The sequence below is a fragment of the Heterodontus francisci genome, chromosome 38, assembly GCF_036365525.1.
Source record: "Heterodontus francisci isolate sHetFra1 chromosome 38, sHetFra1.hap1, whole genome shotgun sequence".
Lineage (NCBI taxonomy): Eukaryota > Metazoa > Chordata > Chondrichthyes > Heterodontiformes > Heterodontidae > Heterodontus > Heterodontus francisci.
Window position 1 is genome coordinate 43990487 of NC_090408.1, and position 18252 is coordinate 44008738.

The 18252-nt window shown below is 43.2% G+C and overlaps 1 protein-coding gene across 13 annotated transcripts in view; it reads left to right on the plus strand.

Moving 5' to 3' along the window:
* dennd4a (DENN/MADD domain containing 4A) overlaps positions 1 to 18252 on the plus strand; it is a 202499-nt gene that overhangs the window by 158610 nt on the left and 25637 nt on the right. For all 13 annotated transcript variants that reach the window (XM_068018271.1, XM_068018275.1, XM_068018270.1 and 10 more), the window contains 3 exons: positions 2601 to 2776; positions 4793 to 4963; positions 10043 to 10241. In XM_068018271.1, the coding sequence (XP_067874372.1) occupies positions 2601 to 2776; positions 4793 to 4963; positions 10043 to 10241 (546 nt within the window). The remainder of the gene's footprint in view (positions 1 to 2600; positions 2777 to 4792; positions 4964 to 10042; positions 10242 to 18252) is intronic.

Consider the following 18252-nt stretch of genomic DNA (forward strand, 5'->3'; position numbering starts at 1 on the left):
CTCGCTTTCCTTAATTAACCCGCATTTGTCCATGTGCCTATTTTGTCCCGAATTATTGTTTCTAGAAGTTTCCCCACCACCGAGGTTAAACTGACTGGTCTGTAATTGCTTGGCTTATCTTTACACCCTTTTTTGAACAAGAGTATAACATTTGCTATTCTCCATTCCTCTGACACCACCCCTGAGTCTAAGGAAGACTGGAAAATTATGGCCTGTGCCTCTACAGTTTCCACTCTCACTTCCCTCTCTATTCTTAGATGCATCTCATCCGGTCCTGGTGCTTTGCAAACTTTGAGTATAGACAGCCTATCTAATACCACCTCCTTATCAATTTTAAATCCTTCTAGCATATTAATTGTCTCCTCTTTCACCATGGCCTGGGTAGCATCTTCTTCCTTGGTAAAGACAGATGCAAAGTATTTATTGAGCACCTCTACTGTCCCCCCTGCTTCCATGTGTAAAGCCCCTTTTTGGTCCCTAATTGGCCCTACTCCATCTTTTACCACCTTTTTACTATTTATATGCCTATAGAATACTTTGGGATTCCCTTTTATGTTAGCTGCCAGTCTCTTTTCATACTCCCTCTTTGCTTCTCTTCTTTTTCACTTCCCCTCTGAACTTTCTGTATTCAGCCTGGTTCTGTATGTACCAAATTATCCCGAGGTTCCAACCTAACAGAGGGATAAAGTGTGGAGGATTGGTTAGGCAGTAAGCAGAACTTTGGAGAACACTTAAAGAAGGTAGTTAAAGGTTTAGCCAGAGGTAGGCGTCGAGGAAGCTTTAGAGAAATATGGGAAGATGGGTATATGTGGAAAGAGAACCCTAGAACAATGGCTGAAATTTCTGTCACTGATTGTGGATATTATGGAAGGGGGTGAAGGAAATAAAAAAAAAAATCTGTCAGAAGACTGATAGAAAAATGAAATATGTTACAGGGAACGCATTGGATAGCCATGTACCTTGTCTGATGGTTCTCAGATCAGGAACACGCAGTGTCAGAAATCACAGACCTGATTCTCAGTACTTTGTGACTAGACCTATAAAGCTGCAGCGAGTGAGAGGGGGAGTAAAGGCCTGCTCGGGTCTGCAAATGAGACTCAACCCAAGCCTGACAGAACCCCATCTGACCCCGAACCTAACCCGGCCCAGCCCGAGTCCTTCCATTTTCTCCCGCGCCCAACCCAACCATCAGTTAACTTACCTTCCATTTTTCACTTTGTTCCTTACCTGCACAAGCTTAAAATAACTGTAACAAAACTACCTTTAAAATCCAAAAAGTAAATTAACATTAGAGTCACTTGCCTGAGGTTGAGAGAGCGTGTCCGATACGGCCCGACCCGAGTCTGAATGCCGGACCCGGAAGTGCGACCCAACCAGACCCGAAGCCGACGCATGTCATCGGGTCCCGTCAGGTAGCAGGCCTTTAAGGGGGCGTCATAGTTAATGAAGGGAGAATAGAGAAGTTAGAGCTTCTTTCACTGCCGCTGAGAAGGTTACAGAGTGACCAAATAGAGGCCTTCAATATAATAAGTTATGATAAGGTGGTAGATTGTTTCCAATGATTGGTGAGACAGGAAGAGGGCACACATTTCAGGCAATCAGGAAAGAATTAAGATGGAGAATAGGAAAAAAAAATCTTTAAGTTGTTGAAATAAAGTCTGTTTTTTTAGAAAAGGGAATTAAATAGTTGCTACTGAAAGAGGAATGACAGTGTGTGAGAGGTGAGCAGGAGAGTGAGATGACACTAGGTGGCTCATGTAGAGAAAATACTGTCAAGACTCGATGGCAAAATAGACTGTTTCTGTTCTGTAAAATTTTGTGATTGTTATGTCAACATTCTGTGCCATCGTTGTGTCAAACAGCAATGAAATGAATTTGCAGCCTGACTTATTAAGTTTGAAAACGATGCAACACTTTATCCAGCAGTTAGTTCAGCAGAATATACAGGGCAATGGGGAGAGAGTGGGGCTGTGAAATGGATTGTTTTGAATTGCTCCTGCAAAGATACAGATGCAATAGGCCAAATGCCCTCCTGCTGGCTCTAAACTCCTATGATACTCTGCTTCAGTCCAGGTGCTTTGCCTGCTGGGCGCATACCTCATCCAAATCAGTTTTTCTCTCTCCTTTCAGGAGCTGATGCTCCTTTATTGTAAAGGATGGTTACAATTTGCACATAAATGACTTTTCAATGTGGAATGTCATGTCAATATTTCATATCAGAGCCAGTGTTTGTAGCTTAGACAATAGAGGAACAGTAAAGGGGGGAATGTACCTTCTGTAATGTAAAGTTAAGATTCAAAAGAGGAAGTAACTAAGAGAAATAGTAAGTTTCTTTCGATTAGGAGGAAATGATTTTTTTAATCTTGAATTTCTGTCTGAGGTGCACTTTGTTCATTTAACAGAAATGTAACTTTAGGTGGGCCAGGTGTGTGATAATTATTGCTGGTAGCTATTGATAACAGGACTAGCATTTCATGTTGGCATTCTACTCCATTCCATTCCATGAAATCAGCATTGTTGAGAATTTGCCACCCTTTGTGATTGCTTCTTTGAAACAGAGTTAACGAAAAATGCACTCACTTATTGTTCACATTCCACAGATTCTTATCTCCAGCTGTTCCCGGTGTCGAACTTGTGACTCGTTGGTGTATGATGAGGAAATAATGGCTGGCTGGACAGCGGATGACTCCAACCTCAATACGACATGTCCGTTCTGTGGCAATTTGTTCCTTCCTTTCCTGGGTATTGAAATCCGAGATCTGCGAGGCCCTGGCAGGTAATTTATTGCTGCAGCATGATGATATAAAATGTGAATGAACAAAGTATATCTCATTATTTTTTCCATGAATTTTTGGGAAGTTTTGAATAATTTTTGTTCTTTTTCTCATCTCAAAATCCAAGAATCATCTACCCTATTCCCCGCTGCTCGGAAATAGGACGTACCCAGGTCACCAACTTCTGCACAGTTCCCTTCAGTGTCACTCTGACTGTCAATAGGCTGCTTGAGCAGTACGGTAAAGGAAGAGGCCTGGTCCCAGGATTTCCTAATTTGGAAGTCTTGCAATGTTCAATGAAAGAGTTTGGGTTCCAACCTACACTCAGTAAAAAGTAGTGTTTGAACATGCGGGGCACAAATGCTATATGGTCTGGATATTTTGATGAAAAAATCCCAATTAAGTAATCCAATTCATGAGCCTGACTCGTGGCATTGTGCTATTCAGTTAGAGCATCTGGTAGCAAACCCTTACTGTTAACACAATGAGACCAACAAATTTATGAGGACGGTCAGCTTTAGCAGAGGCTTGGCTGTCTTTTGTCTTTTGCAGTCAGGACTCTTCAATGTCCCTCAAGGAAGGAAAGCAGCCATCTTTACCCAGTCTGGGCCACATTACGACTTAACATCCTTTGTACCAGGCCACTTAGGTGTACAAATGACTTCTGAAGAAGGGCCACTAGGAATGAGCAATAAGTACAGCCTTGCCAACATTCCTCATATTCCGAGTACAAATATTTAACCAATTACCAGCCTTAAGGTACCAATGCCAGTCTGGTGGCACAAGGGCAGTCCATCGCCGAATGCAAATGCATTTAGTCTTGGGCACTTCCAGAAATTACAGACAAATTCACATGTCTATTTTTGGGATAATACTGCAGTTATTTAATTTGCAGTAGTTTATGGTTTTTGGGGGTGGAAGCTTGGAGTGTGGTAGCAAGTGTGACTGCTGGACCTCCCCGAGTGAGCGCTTCAGAGTCCAGTGTTAGTGTATTATAAACTCGTGAGTTGAAGTGAATCAAAGAAAGTCTTAACTGATGGGGGTGATTCAATCTAAGCAAACTGATTGGGATTTTACTGAGCTCCCGATGGCAGGCTCTGTGGTGCAGAGGGAGCGGGGTGGGGGAGGCGTCTGGAAGATCATTCTGGCAGTGGCCTGCAACGGAGCTTTATGCTGGGAATGCCAGGCCCGATCTTCCTGGCGGTGGTGAGGCTCCGTGGCACCCCCCTCCCACAAACCCGCTCTGCGGGACAACGGGGTCAGATTAACATATTTAAATTAATGAAATGAATACATTTAAATAAAATCAACAGCGATCTTACCTTTGGACCGCGATCTTCCAAGCGGGGGCCGGCACTCACACGCCTTCACTTTCCTGTCCAGGGACAGCAGGCGCCACCATGGTGGGGAAGTGGAGGAACTTATGATTTTTACTGCAGTGGAGGGGTAAGGAGAATGGGCCCTAATGCAGATTACTCTAGTGGCAAGGGGTGACCTCTGCACTTTGATCGGTTTGGGGGGGGGCAAGAAGGTCAAGTGTTGAGGGTAAGTGTTTTGGGGGTGAGGGTGCAGGGCAAATGTTGAATTTAATTGTTATGGGGGAGGGGCAATAGATTTATCAGCGATACCGGGGGGGGGTAGCCCTTTGAAAATTTAAATGACCCAGCAGGGCTGGCAGCCCTTTAAAAAGGCACCTGCGCACAGGCAGCTGACGCCATTGCCAGCGTTGGAGAGCCTGGCCTCTCCATGTGATTGGTGAGGGGGTGGATGGCCCGACCAGCACATTATCCTTGCAGCAGCATGGTGGTGCACAGCTCGCACGTGCGGACCACCATTTTTTTCGCCCGCTGCCACTCCTGGCAACAGGTGAAGAAAATCCAGCCCATTAATTTTAAGCATTTTAATGTCAGTTTTTCTCCCCAACTATAATCTTACCGGCTTATTAATTTTTGTATCTGGTTATTTCCTAGAGTGTAAAAACAAAAAGAGATGCACTTCAATGATTTTAATTTATTTAGGTATTTTCTGAAATCCAGTGCGTCTGCAGAAAGTATGCAGAGTTTGCAATCTGTACCATCTTGTCCAGGGACTAGGAACTTAATGGTCTCCCCACCTGGTCCGGGTGTGATTGACGTCAGCAAGCCTCCGTCTCCAAGAATTACAGTGCAAGGAGTTCCAGGCATGCAAGGGTAAATATCATGGGCATGTGCTAAATCAGGGCTCTGGGCAGAGGATGCCCATTCATCCTCTTGGTTTTGGAGATCAGGGCAGTGGAAATCAAACTTATGATTCAGCTGCACTGTTTTGTAGCTGAAAGTTAGAGAACTGTGTTTTCATATCTCTGCACTTCAATAAACTGCTTTCAGTTGCACAAGAGCAGACTCTTTATTTCAGATACACAAGAAAGCCGGTAGTCAGCAAGGCGATAAGGGATTCTGATTTCTGTTATTTCTTAATTATTAAAATTACAATATTGTGTCAGCCGTGGCTCAGTGGGTAGCACACTCGCTTCTGAGTCAGAAAGTTGCAGGTTCAAGTCCCACTCCAGGGCTTGAGCACAAAAATCAAGGCTGGCGCTCCAATGTGGTAGTGATAGAGTGCTGCAGTGTCTGAGGTGCCGTCTTTCAGATGAAACATCTCAGGTGGGTGTAAAAGGTCGCATGGCACTATTTTGAAGAAGTAGAGCAGAGGAATTCTCCCTGGCGTCCTGGCCAATATTTATCCCTCAATCGATATCACAAAAACAGATTATCTGGTCATTGTTGCATTGCTATTTGTGGGAGCTTGCTGTGTGTAAATTGGCTGCCATGTTTCCGATATTCCAGCAGTGACAACATTTCAAAAGTACTTTGTTGGCTGTAAAGCACTTTGAGACATCTGTGCCCTACCCTGTCTGGGTGCAGGATAGCTTTTAGATCTCTGCCGATATTTTCTGGTTAACTACCGAGGGGGTGGGGAGGGGGTTGGTAACGAAAGCAATTCTGGGTACTTCAACTGGCACTGTGTTTCCATACTGTCACCTTTGATTATGCTGAATCGTTCCCCACTCAACATTGGAAATTCTTTGTATTGGGAACCACTTATGCATGATGCCCTACCGGTACCAGTTGAATTTCTATGTCTTAAGGGGGTGGGGGGAGGCTGTGCAGGATGGTTATGGGGGCGCGGTCCAGTAATAGAACAAAGAACAGTACAGCACAGGAACAGGCCATTCGGCCCTCCAAGCCTGCGCCGATCTTGATGCCTGCCGAAACTAACACCTTCTGCACTTCCGGGGCCCATATCCCTCTATTCCCTTCCTATTCATATATTTGTCAAGATGTCTCTTAAACGTCGCTATCGTATCTGCTTCCACCACCTCCCCTGGCAGCAAGTTCCAGGCACTCACCACCCTCTGTGTAAAAAAAACTTGCCTCGCACATCCCCTCGAAACTTTGCCCCTCGCACCTTAAACCTATGTCCCCTAGTAACTGACTCTTCCACCCTGGGAAAAAGCTTCTGACTATCCACTCTGTCCATGCCGCTCATAACTTTGTAAACCTCTATCATGTCGCCCCTCCACCTCCGTCGTTCCAGTGAAAACAATCCGAGTTTTTCCTACCTCTCCTCATAGCTAATGCCCTCCAGACCAGGCAACATCCTGGTAAACCTCCTCTGTACCCTCTCCAAAGCCTCCACGTCCTTCTGGTAGTGTGGCGACCAGAATTGCACGCAATATTCTAAGTGTGGCCTAACTAAAGTTCTGTACAGCTGCAACATGACTTGCCAATTTTTATACTCTATGCCCCGACCGATGAAGGCAAGCATGCCGAATGCCTTCTTGACTACCTTATCCACCTGCGTTGCCACTTTCAGTGACCTGTGGACCTGTACGCCCAGATCTGTCTGCCTGTCAATACTCCTAAGGGTTCTGCCATTTATTGTATACCTCCCACCTGCATTAGACCTTCCAAAATGCATTACCTCACATTTGTTTGATGGTTTGATTTTTTTTTAAATTTCCCATTCACCTCTACTCTTGGAGTCGTTCACTTTATCTAAAGCTACCTAACTTTACACCACTGTTTCAGGCTCATATTTTTAAATAAAAACAAGAAATGCTGGAATCACTCAGCAGGTCTGGCAGCATCTGTGAAAAGAGAAGCAGAGTTAACGTTTTGGGTCAGTGACCCTTCTTCGGAACCCTATTCCAGCATTTCTTGTTTTTATTTCAGATTTCCAGCATCCGCAGTATTTTGCTTTCATATTTTTAAATATCACAGCCAGAATCGGAATGTCTTTACAGACGTGGGCAGAACACACACAGCTTTCTGTATGTTGCATATTTTGTCTGGCCATAGATTAATAATGGTTCAGTACGGAGAAAAACTCGGGGATTGCAGCCTAATTACACTCGGTTTATTTTGGTGTGAATTTATCAGTAAAGTACGTGCGAGGAGACCTTGCCCATTTCACCACAGTGCTTCTCTGCTTTAAATAATGACTGTAGAAAATTAAATATCCTGTGCTTCATCAAAGTGCCAGTGCTGTCAAACCATGTTATTTGTGCATTCGCAAGGAAAGAATGGAAAATTCTGTTGCACAATTACTCATGTTAAATGATGCTGTATCTCGCATAATAATTGAGACAGAATGATGCTTTCTGTTGTTGCAAATGTGATGATTCAGCATGGAAAACCTTTCCTAAGAACAATAACCAGTGTCCATTAGATTAGATTAGAGATACAGCACTGAAACAGGCCCTTCGGCCCACCGAGTCTGTGCCGAACATCAACCACCCATTTATACTAATCCTACACTAATCCCATATTCCTACCAAACATCCCCACCTGTCCCTATATTTCCCTACCACCTACCTATACTAGTGACAATTTATAATGGCCAATTTACCTATCAACCTGCAAGTCTTTTGGCTTGTGGGAGGAAACCGGAGCACCCGGAGAAAACCCACGCAGACACAGGGAGAACTTGCAAACTCCACACAGGCAGTACCCGGAATCGAACCCGGGTCCCTGGAGCTGTGAGGCTGCAGTGCTAACCACTGCGCCACTGTGCCGCCCTATTGTAGTAATGCTAAGAAAATCAAAGGGAAGTAGATGTCAAGGGAAAACAAGCAGAAAATATGGTAACATTTGAATGCGGAGTTATGTTCAGGATCAACAAGGACAGCAACTTGTATTTATATAGCAACTTTAACGTAATAAAATATTCCAAGGCACTTCACAGGACTGTTCTAAAACAAAATATGACATCAAGCCCCCTAAGTAGATATTAGGATAGATGACCAAAAACGTTCAAAGAGGTAGGTCTTAAGGACTGTCTTAAACATAGAAACATGGAAAATGGGAGCAGGAGTAGGCCATTTGGCCCTTCGAGCCTGCTCCGCCATTCATTGTGATCATGGCTGATCATCCAACTCAGTAACCTGTTCCGGCTTTCCCCCCATGTCCCTTGATCCCTTTCGTCCCAAGAGCTATATCTAACTCCTTCTTGAAAACATACAATGTTTTGGCCTCAGCTGCTTTCTGTGGTAGCGAATTCCACAGGCTCACCACTCTCTGGGTGAAGACATTTCTCCTCATCTCAGTCCTGAAAGGTTTACCCCGTATCCTTAGACTATGACCCCTGCTTCTGAACTCCCCCCACCATCGGGAACATCCTTCCTGCATCTATCCTAAAGGAAGAGAGGCAGAGGTTTAGGGAGGGAACGCCAGAACTTAGGGCCGAGGAAGCTGAAGGCACAGCTACCAATGTGGAGCGATTAAAATCATGGATGCATAAGAGCCCAGAATTAGAGGAGTACATATATCTCAAATGTTTGTGGGGCTGGAGGAGATTACAGTGATAGGGAGGTGCGAGGCCATGGGATTTTTTTTTTTATTCGTTCATGAGATGTGGACGTTGCTGGCTAGGCCAGCATTTATTGCCCAGCCCTAATTGCCCTTGAACTGAGTGGGCTTGCTAGGCTATTTCAGAGGGCATTTAAGAGTCAACCATATTGCTGTGGGTCTGGAGTCACATGTAGGCCAGACCAGATAAGGGTGGCAGATTTCCTTTCCTAAAGGACATTAGTGAGCCAGATGGGTTTTTACAACAATTGACAATGGTTTCATGGTCACCATTAGACTAGCTTTTAATTCCAGATTTTTATTAATTGAATTCACATTTCTCTATCTGCTGTGGTGGGATTCAAACCCATGTCCCCAGAGCTTTAGCCTGGGCCTCTGCATTGCTCATCCAGTGACATTACCACTATGCCACCACCTCCCCTTGATTTCAAAACAAGGATGAGAATTTTAAAATCAAGGCATTGCTGACTGGGAGCCAATGTAGGTCAGCGAGTACAGGGGTGGTGGGTGAATGAGACATAGTGAAAATTAGCACATGGTGAACAGAATTTTGGATGATGTCAAGTTTACGGAGGGTAGAACGTTGGATGTTGGCCAGGAGTGCTTTGGAATTGTCAAGTCTAGAGGTAACAAAGGCATAGATGAGGGTATTAGCAGCAGATAAGCTGAGGCAGGTAGAGTCGGGCGGTGTTACAGAGGTGAAAATGGGTGATCTTAGCGATACCGGAGATCTGTGGTCGGAAGCTCATCTCAGTCATACATGACACCAAGGTTGTGAACAGTCTGGTTCAGCCAAAGACAATTGCCAGGAAGAGGAATGGAGTTTGTGGCGGGGACTGAAGACACCAGCTTTGGTCATTGTAATATTTAGTTGGAGGAAACTTCTGCTGATCCAGCACTGGATGTCAGACAAGCAGTCTGATCATTTAGAGACAGTGGAGGGTTTGAGAGAGATGGTAGTGAGGTACAGTTGGATGTCGTTCGAGTACATTTGGAAACGAACATATTTTTGGTTGATGTTGACACACTGGTGCTAGTAATTATTAAACAGAGGGTATGGAGCACTTATTTTATGGAATGGATCCTCCCCACATTGAAGGCTATTTATCTGTTTGTATTTAGTCAACTTGCATGAAATGAATACAAATCAGTTCCTGTCCCAGCATTAGCTAGAAGATTTTGGAAATCTGAGCACTTCTGTAAAATAGATACTTTTTGTGACTTTATTTAGGTTGAATTGCCAAATAAATGATTTAAATCACATGTGGAGCAAAGATTGCCAATTGACGCTTTTGGAAACCTTGATTTCAAAGCCAAATAACATTTGTACAGAGATGTTTACACATTCATTAGGATTCAGCAATAATTTCATGTGCCAATTCATCCTTTTTTTTCTAAAACTTTATTTCTTATTGCCAGAAGTGACCAGCCTTCATCAGCGAGATGCATTCAGATCCCTTCAGCGAGATGCCACAGGCTCAGTGAGACCCTATCCTTGGGGCAGACGATTGCGCGAAGCATCGGTGGCTGTGGCTCTATAGCTGAGGAGCCGAGCACTTGGCGGCATGTCCACACTGTTCCAACCGGCAGCCTACCAACAAATCTGAATGATTCAACGGTATGTGACTTGATGTAAGGGTGAGAAATAGGTACAAGACCACTTCATTGAGTGGGTTGAGTGAAGGGAAAGTAATGCCTACAGGATGTACTTTTAGTTCAAAGCACTCCATATGTTTGTGGCAAACTCAAGAAGCACCATGCTGGTCAGAAAATTGACATTTCATGTATCAGTCACTATTCTCCCAATAGATTGGTGTAGAATACTTAATACTCCCAACAGACTTTCCTTCTTTAAAAATAAGTTTCTTTGAACCTTTAAATGTCTGTATTTGAATAATTATTGGTACACTGTCCAACATAATTACTAAGTTGGAGCCCCTCAGTCCAGTGGGCCAGTTGAAATGCCAGGTCAGGGGGCTTTATTCATGTTCAGTGCTTCTTCATTCATGCATTTGCAAATTGAAGGAGAAGGTGCAAAAGGCCAACTGTCAATTATTCTACAGAACGTACTCCTTGCATTTGCTTTTATTTTACTATTATTAAAAATATTAATGGCGCAGGTCTAAAGAGTGTGCAGGAGCAGAGGGACCTGGGGGTGCATGTGCATTGATCTTTGAAGGTGGCAGGACATATTGAGAGAGTGGTTAGCGAAGCATATGGGATCTTGGGATTCATAAATAGAGGCATAGAGTACAAAAGCAGGGAAGTTATGCTGAACCTTTAGAAAGCTCTGGTTAGGCCTCAACTAGAGTATTGTGTTCAGTTCTGGTCACCACACTTTAGGAAGGATGTGAGGGTCCTTGAGAGGGTGCGAAGGAACACAAGAAATAGGAGCAGGAGTAGACCATCTGGCCCATCGAGCCTGCTCCGCCATTCAATACGATCATGGCTGGTCTTGGGCTTCAGTTCCACCTTCCTGCCCGCTCCCCATATCCCTTCATTCCCTCTGAGAGCAAACATCTATCTATCCCAGCCTTAAATGTATTCAGTGATGGAGCATCCACAACTCTCTGGGGTAGAGAATTCCAAAGATTCACAACCCTTTATGTGTAGTAATTTCTCATCTTATCCTGAGACTGTGTCCCCCGTGTTATAGATTCCCTGGCCACTGGGAACAATCTCTCAGCTTCTGCCCTGTCCAGCCCTTTCAGAATCTTGTATGTCTCAGTTAGATCGCCTCTCATTCTTCTAAACTTCAAAGAATATAGGCCCAATTTACTCAGTCTGTCATCGTAGGATAACCTCCTCATCCCAGGGACCAATTTAGTAAATCTTCGCTGCACTGCCTCCAGTGCAAGTATATCCTTTCTTAAATGTGGAGATCAAAACTGCACACAGTATTCCAGGTGCGGGCTCACCAAAGCCCTGTACGATTTTAGTAAGACTTCTTTATTCCTGTACTCCAATCCCCTTGCAATAAAGGCCAACATGCCATTCGCCTTCCTAGTAGCCTGCTGCACCTGCATGTTAACTTTGTGCATTTCTTGTACAAGTACACCCAAGTCTCTCTGAACATCAACACTTACCAGTTTCACACTTTTAAAAAATATTCTGCTTTTCTATTTTTACGACTAAAGTGAACAACTTCACACTTCCCTACATTATACTCAATTTGCCATCTTGTTGCCCACTCACTTAACCTGTTTATATCTCTTTGCAGTCTTTCTACGTCTTCCCCCAGCTTACCTTTCCACCGAACTTTGTATCATCAGCAAACTTCGATACATTACTCTCTGTTTCTTCATCCAAGTCATTAATATAGAGTGTAAATAGCTGTAGCCCCTGCACTGATCCTTGCGGCACCCCACTATTCACTGCCTGCCAACTTGAAAATGCCGCATTTATGCCCACTCTCTGCTTCCTGTCTGTTAACCAATCCTCTATGCACGCAACACCATGAGCCCTTATCTTGCCTATTAATCTTTTATCAATTGCCTTTTGAAAATCTAGGTATATAACATCTACTGGTTCCCTTTATCTACCCTACTAGTTGCATCCTCAAAAAAACTCTGATAAATTTGTCAAACAGGATCTCCCTTTAGTAAAAACATGCAGACTTGTTCTAATCATACTATGCTTTTCCAAGTGCAATGTTAAGACTTCTTTAATAATAGCTTCCAGCATCTTCCCAATGACAGTCTAACTGGCCTGTAGTTCCCTGTTTTCTCTCTACCTCCTTTCTTGAAAAGTGGCGTAATATTTGCCACTTCCAATCTGACGGGACCATTCCTGATTCTAAGGAATTCTGGAAAATCATAGCCAGCGCAATCACTATCTCAATAATAAAAGCAAAATACTGCGGATGCTGGAAATCTGAAACAAAAACAAGAAATGCTGGATTCACTCAGCAGGTCTGGCAGCATCTGTGGAAAGAGAAGCAGAGTTAACGTTTCGGGTCAGTGACCCTTCTTCGGAACTGACAAATATTAGAAAAGTCACAGATTATAAACAAGTGAGGTGGGGGTTGGGCAAGAGATAACAAAGGAGAAGGTGCAGATTGGACCAGGCCACATAGCTGACCAAAAGGTCATGGAGCAAAGGCAAACAATATGTTAATGGTGTGTTGAAAGACAAAGCATTAGTACAGATTAGGTGTGAATATACTGAATATTGAACATCAGCAAGTGCAAACCTGAAGAAAAACAACCTGAAAAAAACAGTGGGTGAGCAAACTGAACAAACTAAGATGAACTGAAATAAATACAAAAAAAGATTGTAAAAAATGTAAAAAGGAATGCCAAAAAAAAGGGAAGAAAAAATAACTAAAAATGAAAGTAAAGTGGGGGGCTGTCATGCTCTGAAATTATTGAACTCAATGTTCAGACCGGCAGGCTGTAGTGTGCCTAATCGGTAGATGAGATGCTGTTCCTCGAGCTTGCGTTGATGTTCACTGGAACACTGCAGCAATCCCAGGACAGAGATGTGAGCATGAGAGCAGGGGGGAGTGTTGAAATGGCAAGCAACCGGAAGCTCAGGGTCCTGCTTGCGGACTGAGCGGAGATGTCTATCTCTGCAGCTATCTCTTTTAGAACCCTAGGATGTAGGCCATCTGGTCCCAAGGACTTGTCAAATTTCAGTCCCTCAGGTTTCTCCAATAATTTTTCTTAGCTAATATCAATATCTTAATTTCCTCATTCTTTTTAGCCCCTAGGTTGCTGCCTATTTCTGGTATGGAACTTGTGTCTTCTACTGTGAAGTCAGACACAAAATATTTGTTCAATGTCTCTGCCATTTCCTCATTCCCCATGATGATTTCTCCTGTCTCTGCCTGTAAGGGACCAACGTCTACTTTAGCTTCCTTTTTATGTAGTTATAAAAGATCTTACGATCAGTTTTTATTTTGCTAGCTAGTTTACTTTCATTCTATTTTTTCCCTTTTTATCAACTTTTCGTGGCCCTTTGCTGGTTTCTAAAACACTCCCAATCTTCAGACTTGCTACTACTTTTTGCAACATTGTAAGCCTCTTCTTTTCGTTTAATACTGTCAATTTCCTGAGTGAGCCACGCATGGGTCTTTCTTAGGAACATAGGAGCAGGAGTTGGCCATTCAGCCCATCGAGCCTGCTCCGCCATTCAATACGATCAATGCTGATCATCCACTTCAATGCCTTTTTCCCCACACTATCTTCATATCCCCTTATGTCATTTGTATTTAGAAATCTGTCAATCTCTGCTTTAAACATATTCAATGGCTGAGCTTTCACAGCCCTCTGGGTAGAGAATTGCAAAGATTCACAACCCTCTGAGAAATTTCTCCTCATTTCTATCCTAAGTGGCTTCCCCCTTATTTTGAAATTGTGTCCCCTGGTTCTAGACTCCCCAACCAGGGGAAACTCTTACCTGCATCTACCCTGTCTATCCCTTTAAGTATTTTGTAGGTTTCAATGAGATCACCTCTCATTCTTCGAAACTCCACAGAGATTACAGGCCCAGTTTACCCAATCTATCTTCATAGGACAGTCCCGCCAAGTCTGGTGAACCTTCATTGCACTCCCTTTATGGCAATAATATCCTTGCTACGTTAAGGGGACCAAAACTGCGCGCACTACTCCAGGTGCAGTCTAACGAAGGTTCTATAAAATTGAAGCAAGACTTCACCACTCCTGTACTCAAACCCTCTTGCAATAAAGGCTAACATACCATTAGCCTTCTTAATTGCTTGCTGCACCTGCATATTAGCTTTCAGTGACTTATTGGCAAGGACACCCAGGTTCCTTTGTACATCTACACTTTCTAATCTCTTGCCATTTAAGAAATACTCTGCACATCTATTCCTCCTACCAAAGTGGATAACCTCACATTTTTCCACATTATATTCCATCTGCCACATTCTTGCCCACTCACTAAGTCTGTCCAAATCCCCTTGAAGCCACTTTGCATCTTCCTCACAACACACATTCCCACCTAGTTTTGTGTCATCACAAACTTGGAAAAACTACATTTGGTCCCCACGTCCAAATCATTGATATATATTGTGAATAGCTGGGGCCCAAGCACTGATCCCTGCGGTACCCCACTAGTCACAGCCTGCCAACATGAGAATGACCCGTTTATTCCTGCTCTCTGTTTTCTGCCTGCTAGCCAATTCTTAATCCATGCCAGTATATTACCTCCTATCCCATGTGCTTTCATTTTGCTAACCAACCTTCCGTGGGGGACTTTATGAAAAGCCTTTACACAGAGGGTGGTGAGTGCCTGGAACATGCTGCCGGGGGAGGTGGTGGAAGCAGGTACGATAGTGACGTTTAAGAGGCATCTTGACAAATACATGAATAGGATGGGAATAGAGGGATACGGTCCCCAGAAGTGCAGAAGGTTTTAGTTTAGGCAGGCATCAAGATCGGCGCAGGCTTGGAGGGCCTTTGTTTGTTGCCTTCTGAAAATCCAAGTATACCACGTCCGCCAACTCCCCTTTATCAATTCTGTTAGTAATATCCTCAAAAAAAACTCCAACAGGTTCGACAAACGTGATTTCCCATTCATAAATCATGTTGACTGCGCCCAATCAGATCATTATTATCCAAGTGTCCCTCTATCTCATCCTTTAGAATAGATTCTAGCATTTTCCCAACGACTGATGTAAGGCTAACAGGGCTGTAATTCCCTGTTTTCTCTCTCCCTCCCTTCTTAAATAGTGGGGTGACATTTGTGACCTTCCAATCTGCAGGAAATGCTCCAGAATCTATAGAAGTTTGGAAGATGATCACCAATGCATCCACTTTCTCCATAGCTACCTCTTTCAACACACTTGGATGTAGAATATCAGGTCCTGGGGACTTATCAACCTTCAGCCCCATTAATTTCTCCAATACAGCCTTCTTACTAATACTAATTTCCTTCAATTCCTCATTCCCCCGAGTCCCTTGGATCTCTATTTCTGGGAGCTTTCTTATATCTTCCTCCGTGAAGACGGACACAAAGTAATCATTTAGCTTCTCTGCCATTTCTCTATTTCCCATTATAAATTCTCCTGACTCTGCCTGCAATGGATCCACATTTGTCTTAGCCAAACGTTTCCTTTTTACATACCTATAGAAGTTTTTTACAGTCCATTTTTATATATTTTGCTAGCTTACATTCATATTCTTTTCTCCCTTTCTTTATCAGTTTCTTCGTCCTCCTTTGCTGTATTCTAAAATCCTCCCAGTCCTCAGGTTTACTACTATTTCTGTCAACTTTAAAAGAACATTAGAAATAGCAGCAGGAGTAGGCCATTCGGCCCCTCAAGCCTGCCCCGCCATTCAATAAGATCATGGCTGATCTGCCCCAGACCTCAACCCCTCTTTCGTGTCAGCTCTTCATAGCCCTCCACTCCCCGATATTTCAAAAACTTATCTACCTCCTCTTTAAATACTTTCAGTGATCTAGCCTCCACAACTCTCTGGTGTAGAGAATTCCCGGCATTCACTACCCACTGAGAGAAGAAATTCCTTCGCATCTCAGTTTTAAATGAGTGCCCCCTTATTCTGTAACTATGTCCCCTAGTTTGAGATTCCCCCACTAGTGGAACCATCTTCTCAACATCTACCCTGTCAAGCCCCCTCAGAATCTTGCACGTTTCAGTAAGATCACCCCTCATTCTTCTAAACTCTAATGAATAAAGGCCTAACTTGTTTAGCCGTTCTTGATAACTCAACCCCTTCATCCCAGGAATCAGTCCAGTGAATCTCTTTTGAACTGACTCCAATGCCAGTATATCCTTTCTTAAATACGGAGACCAGAACTCTACGCAGTTGTAACAAGACTTCCCTATTTTTAAACTCCAACCCTCTAGCAATAAAGGTCAAAATTCCATTTGCCGCCTTAATTACTTGTTGCACCTGCATGCTAACTTTTTGTGTTTCATGCACAAGATCACCCAGATCCCTCTGTGCTGCACTTTTTTTGGCATCTCTCTCCCTTTAAATAATAGTCTGCCTTTTGATTCTTCCTACCAAAGGGTGTGACCTCACACTTTCCTACATTGAACTCCATCTGCCAAGTTTTTGCCCACTCACTCAACCTATCTATATCCCCTTGCAGATTCCTCATGTCGTCATCACAGCATGCCCTCCCACCTATTTTTGTCTCAGCAAATTTGGATATATTACACTCTGCCCCCTCCTCCAAGTCATTAATATAAACAGTAAATAATTGAGGCCCTAGGACTGATCCTTGTGGCACTCCACTAGTTACGTCGTTCCAACCTGAAAAAGACCCATTAATCCCAATTGTCTGTCTTGTGTGAGTTAACCAATCTTCAATCCATGCTCATACATTACCCCCAATACCGTGAGCTCCTATCTTGTGCAGTAATCTTTTATGTGGCACCTTATCAAATGCCTTTTGGAAATCCAAATACACTACATCTACCGGTTCCCCTTTATCAACTCTGCTTGTCATATCCTCAAAGAACTTTAGCAAATTTGTCAAACATGATTTCCCTTTCACAAAACCATGTTGACTCTGTTTGATTGCGTTAAGCTTTTCTAAATGTCCTGCTATTACTTCCTTAATAATGGACTCTAGCATTTTCCCAACAACCGATGTCAGGCCTATAGTTTCCTGCTTTTTGTCTGTCTCCCTTCTTGAACAGGGGCAACACAATAGTGGTTTTCCAATCCACTGGGACTCTCCCAGAATCCAGTGAGTTCTGGAATATTTCGACCAATGCCTCTACTATCTCTGCTGCCACTTCCTTTAAAACCCTTGAGTGCTGGCGATTTGTCTGCCTTTAGTCCCATTAGTTTGTTAAATACTTTTTCCCTTGCGATAGAGACTGTTACAAGATCTTTCCTCCCATTAGCTCCTTGCTTATCTGATATCTGTGGGATGTTTATAGTGTCCTCCACCGTGAAGACCGAAGAAATATTGGTTTAAATTCTCTGCCATTTCAATGTTCCCCATTATCAATTCTCCAGTTGCATCCTCCAAGGGTCTCACGTTCACTTCAGCTGCTCTCTTTTTATATACCCATAGAAGCTCTTGCTGTTTGTTTTCATATTTCTTGCCATTTGCTTTCATAATCCTTCAGGCCTTTTCTTTTAATCTTATACAATCCTTAACTTACTTTGTTATCCACTGTTGACTGCCTTTACTTTTGGGGTTTTTGTGCCTTGAAGGAATGTATAGTTGCTGTAAAGTATGTAATATTTCTTTAAAGACTATCCATTGCCTATGTGCTGTCATACCTTTTGATGTATTTTCCCAATCCACCTCAGTCAATTTGCCCCTCATACCTTCATAATTTCCTTTGTTCAAATTTAACACCCTGGCTTCAGATTGAACTACCACACTTGCAAACATAATGTAAAATTCTATCATATTATGACAAAGATGGGCTGGAAATAAAGGTACAGAATTGGGGAAAGGCCAATTTCAATATGATAAAACAGGATCTGGCCAAAGTGGACTGGGAGCAGCTATTTGTAGGAAAGTCTACATCAGACCAGTGGGAGTCATTCAAAAAGGAAATAGTGAGAGTTCAGGGCCAACATGTTCCCGTAAATGTGAAGGGTAGAACCAACAAGTCCAGGGAACCCTGGATGTCAAGGGATATAGACGATTGGATAAGGAAAAAAAAGGAGGCT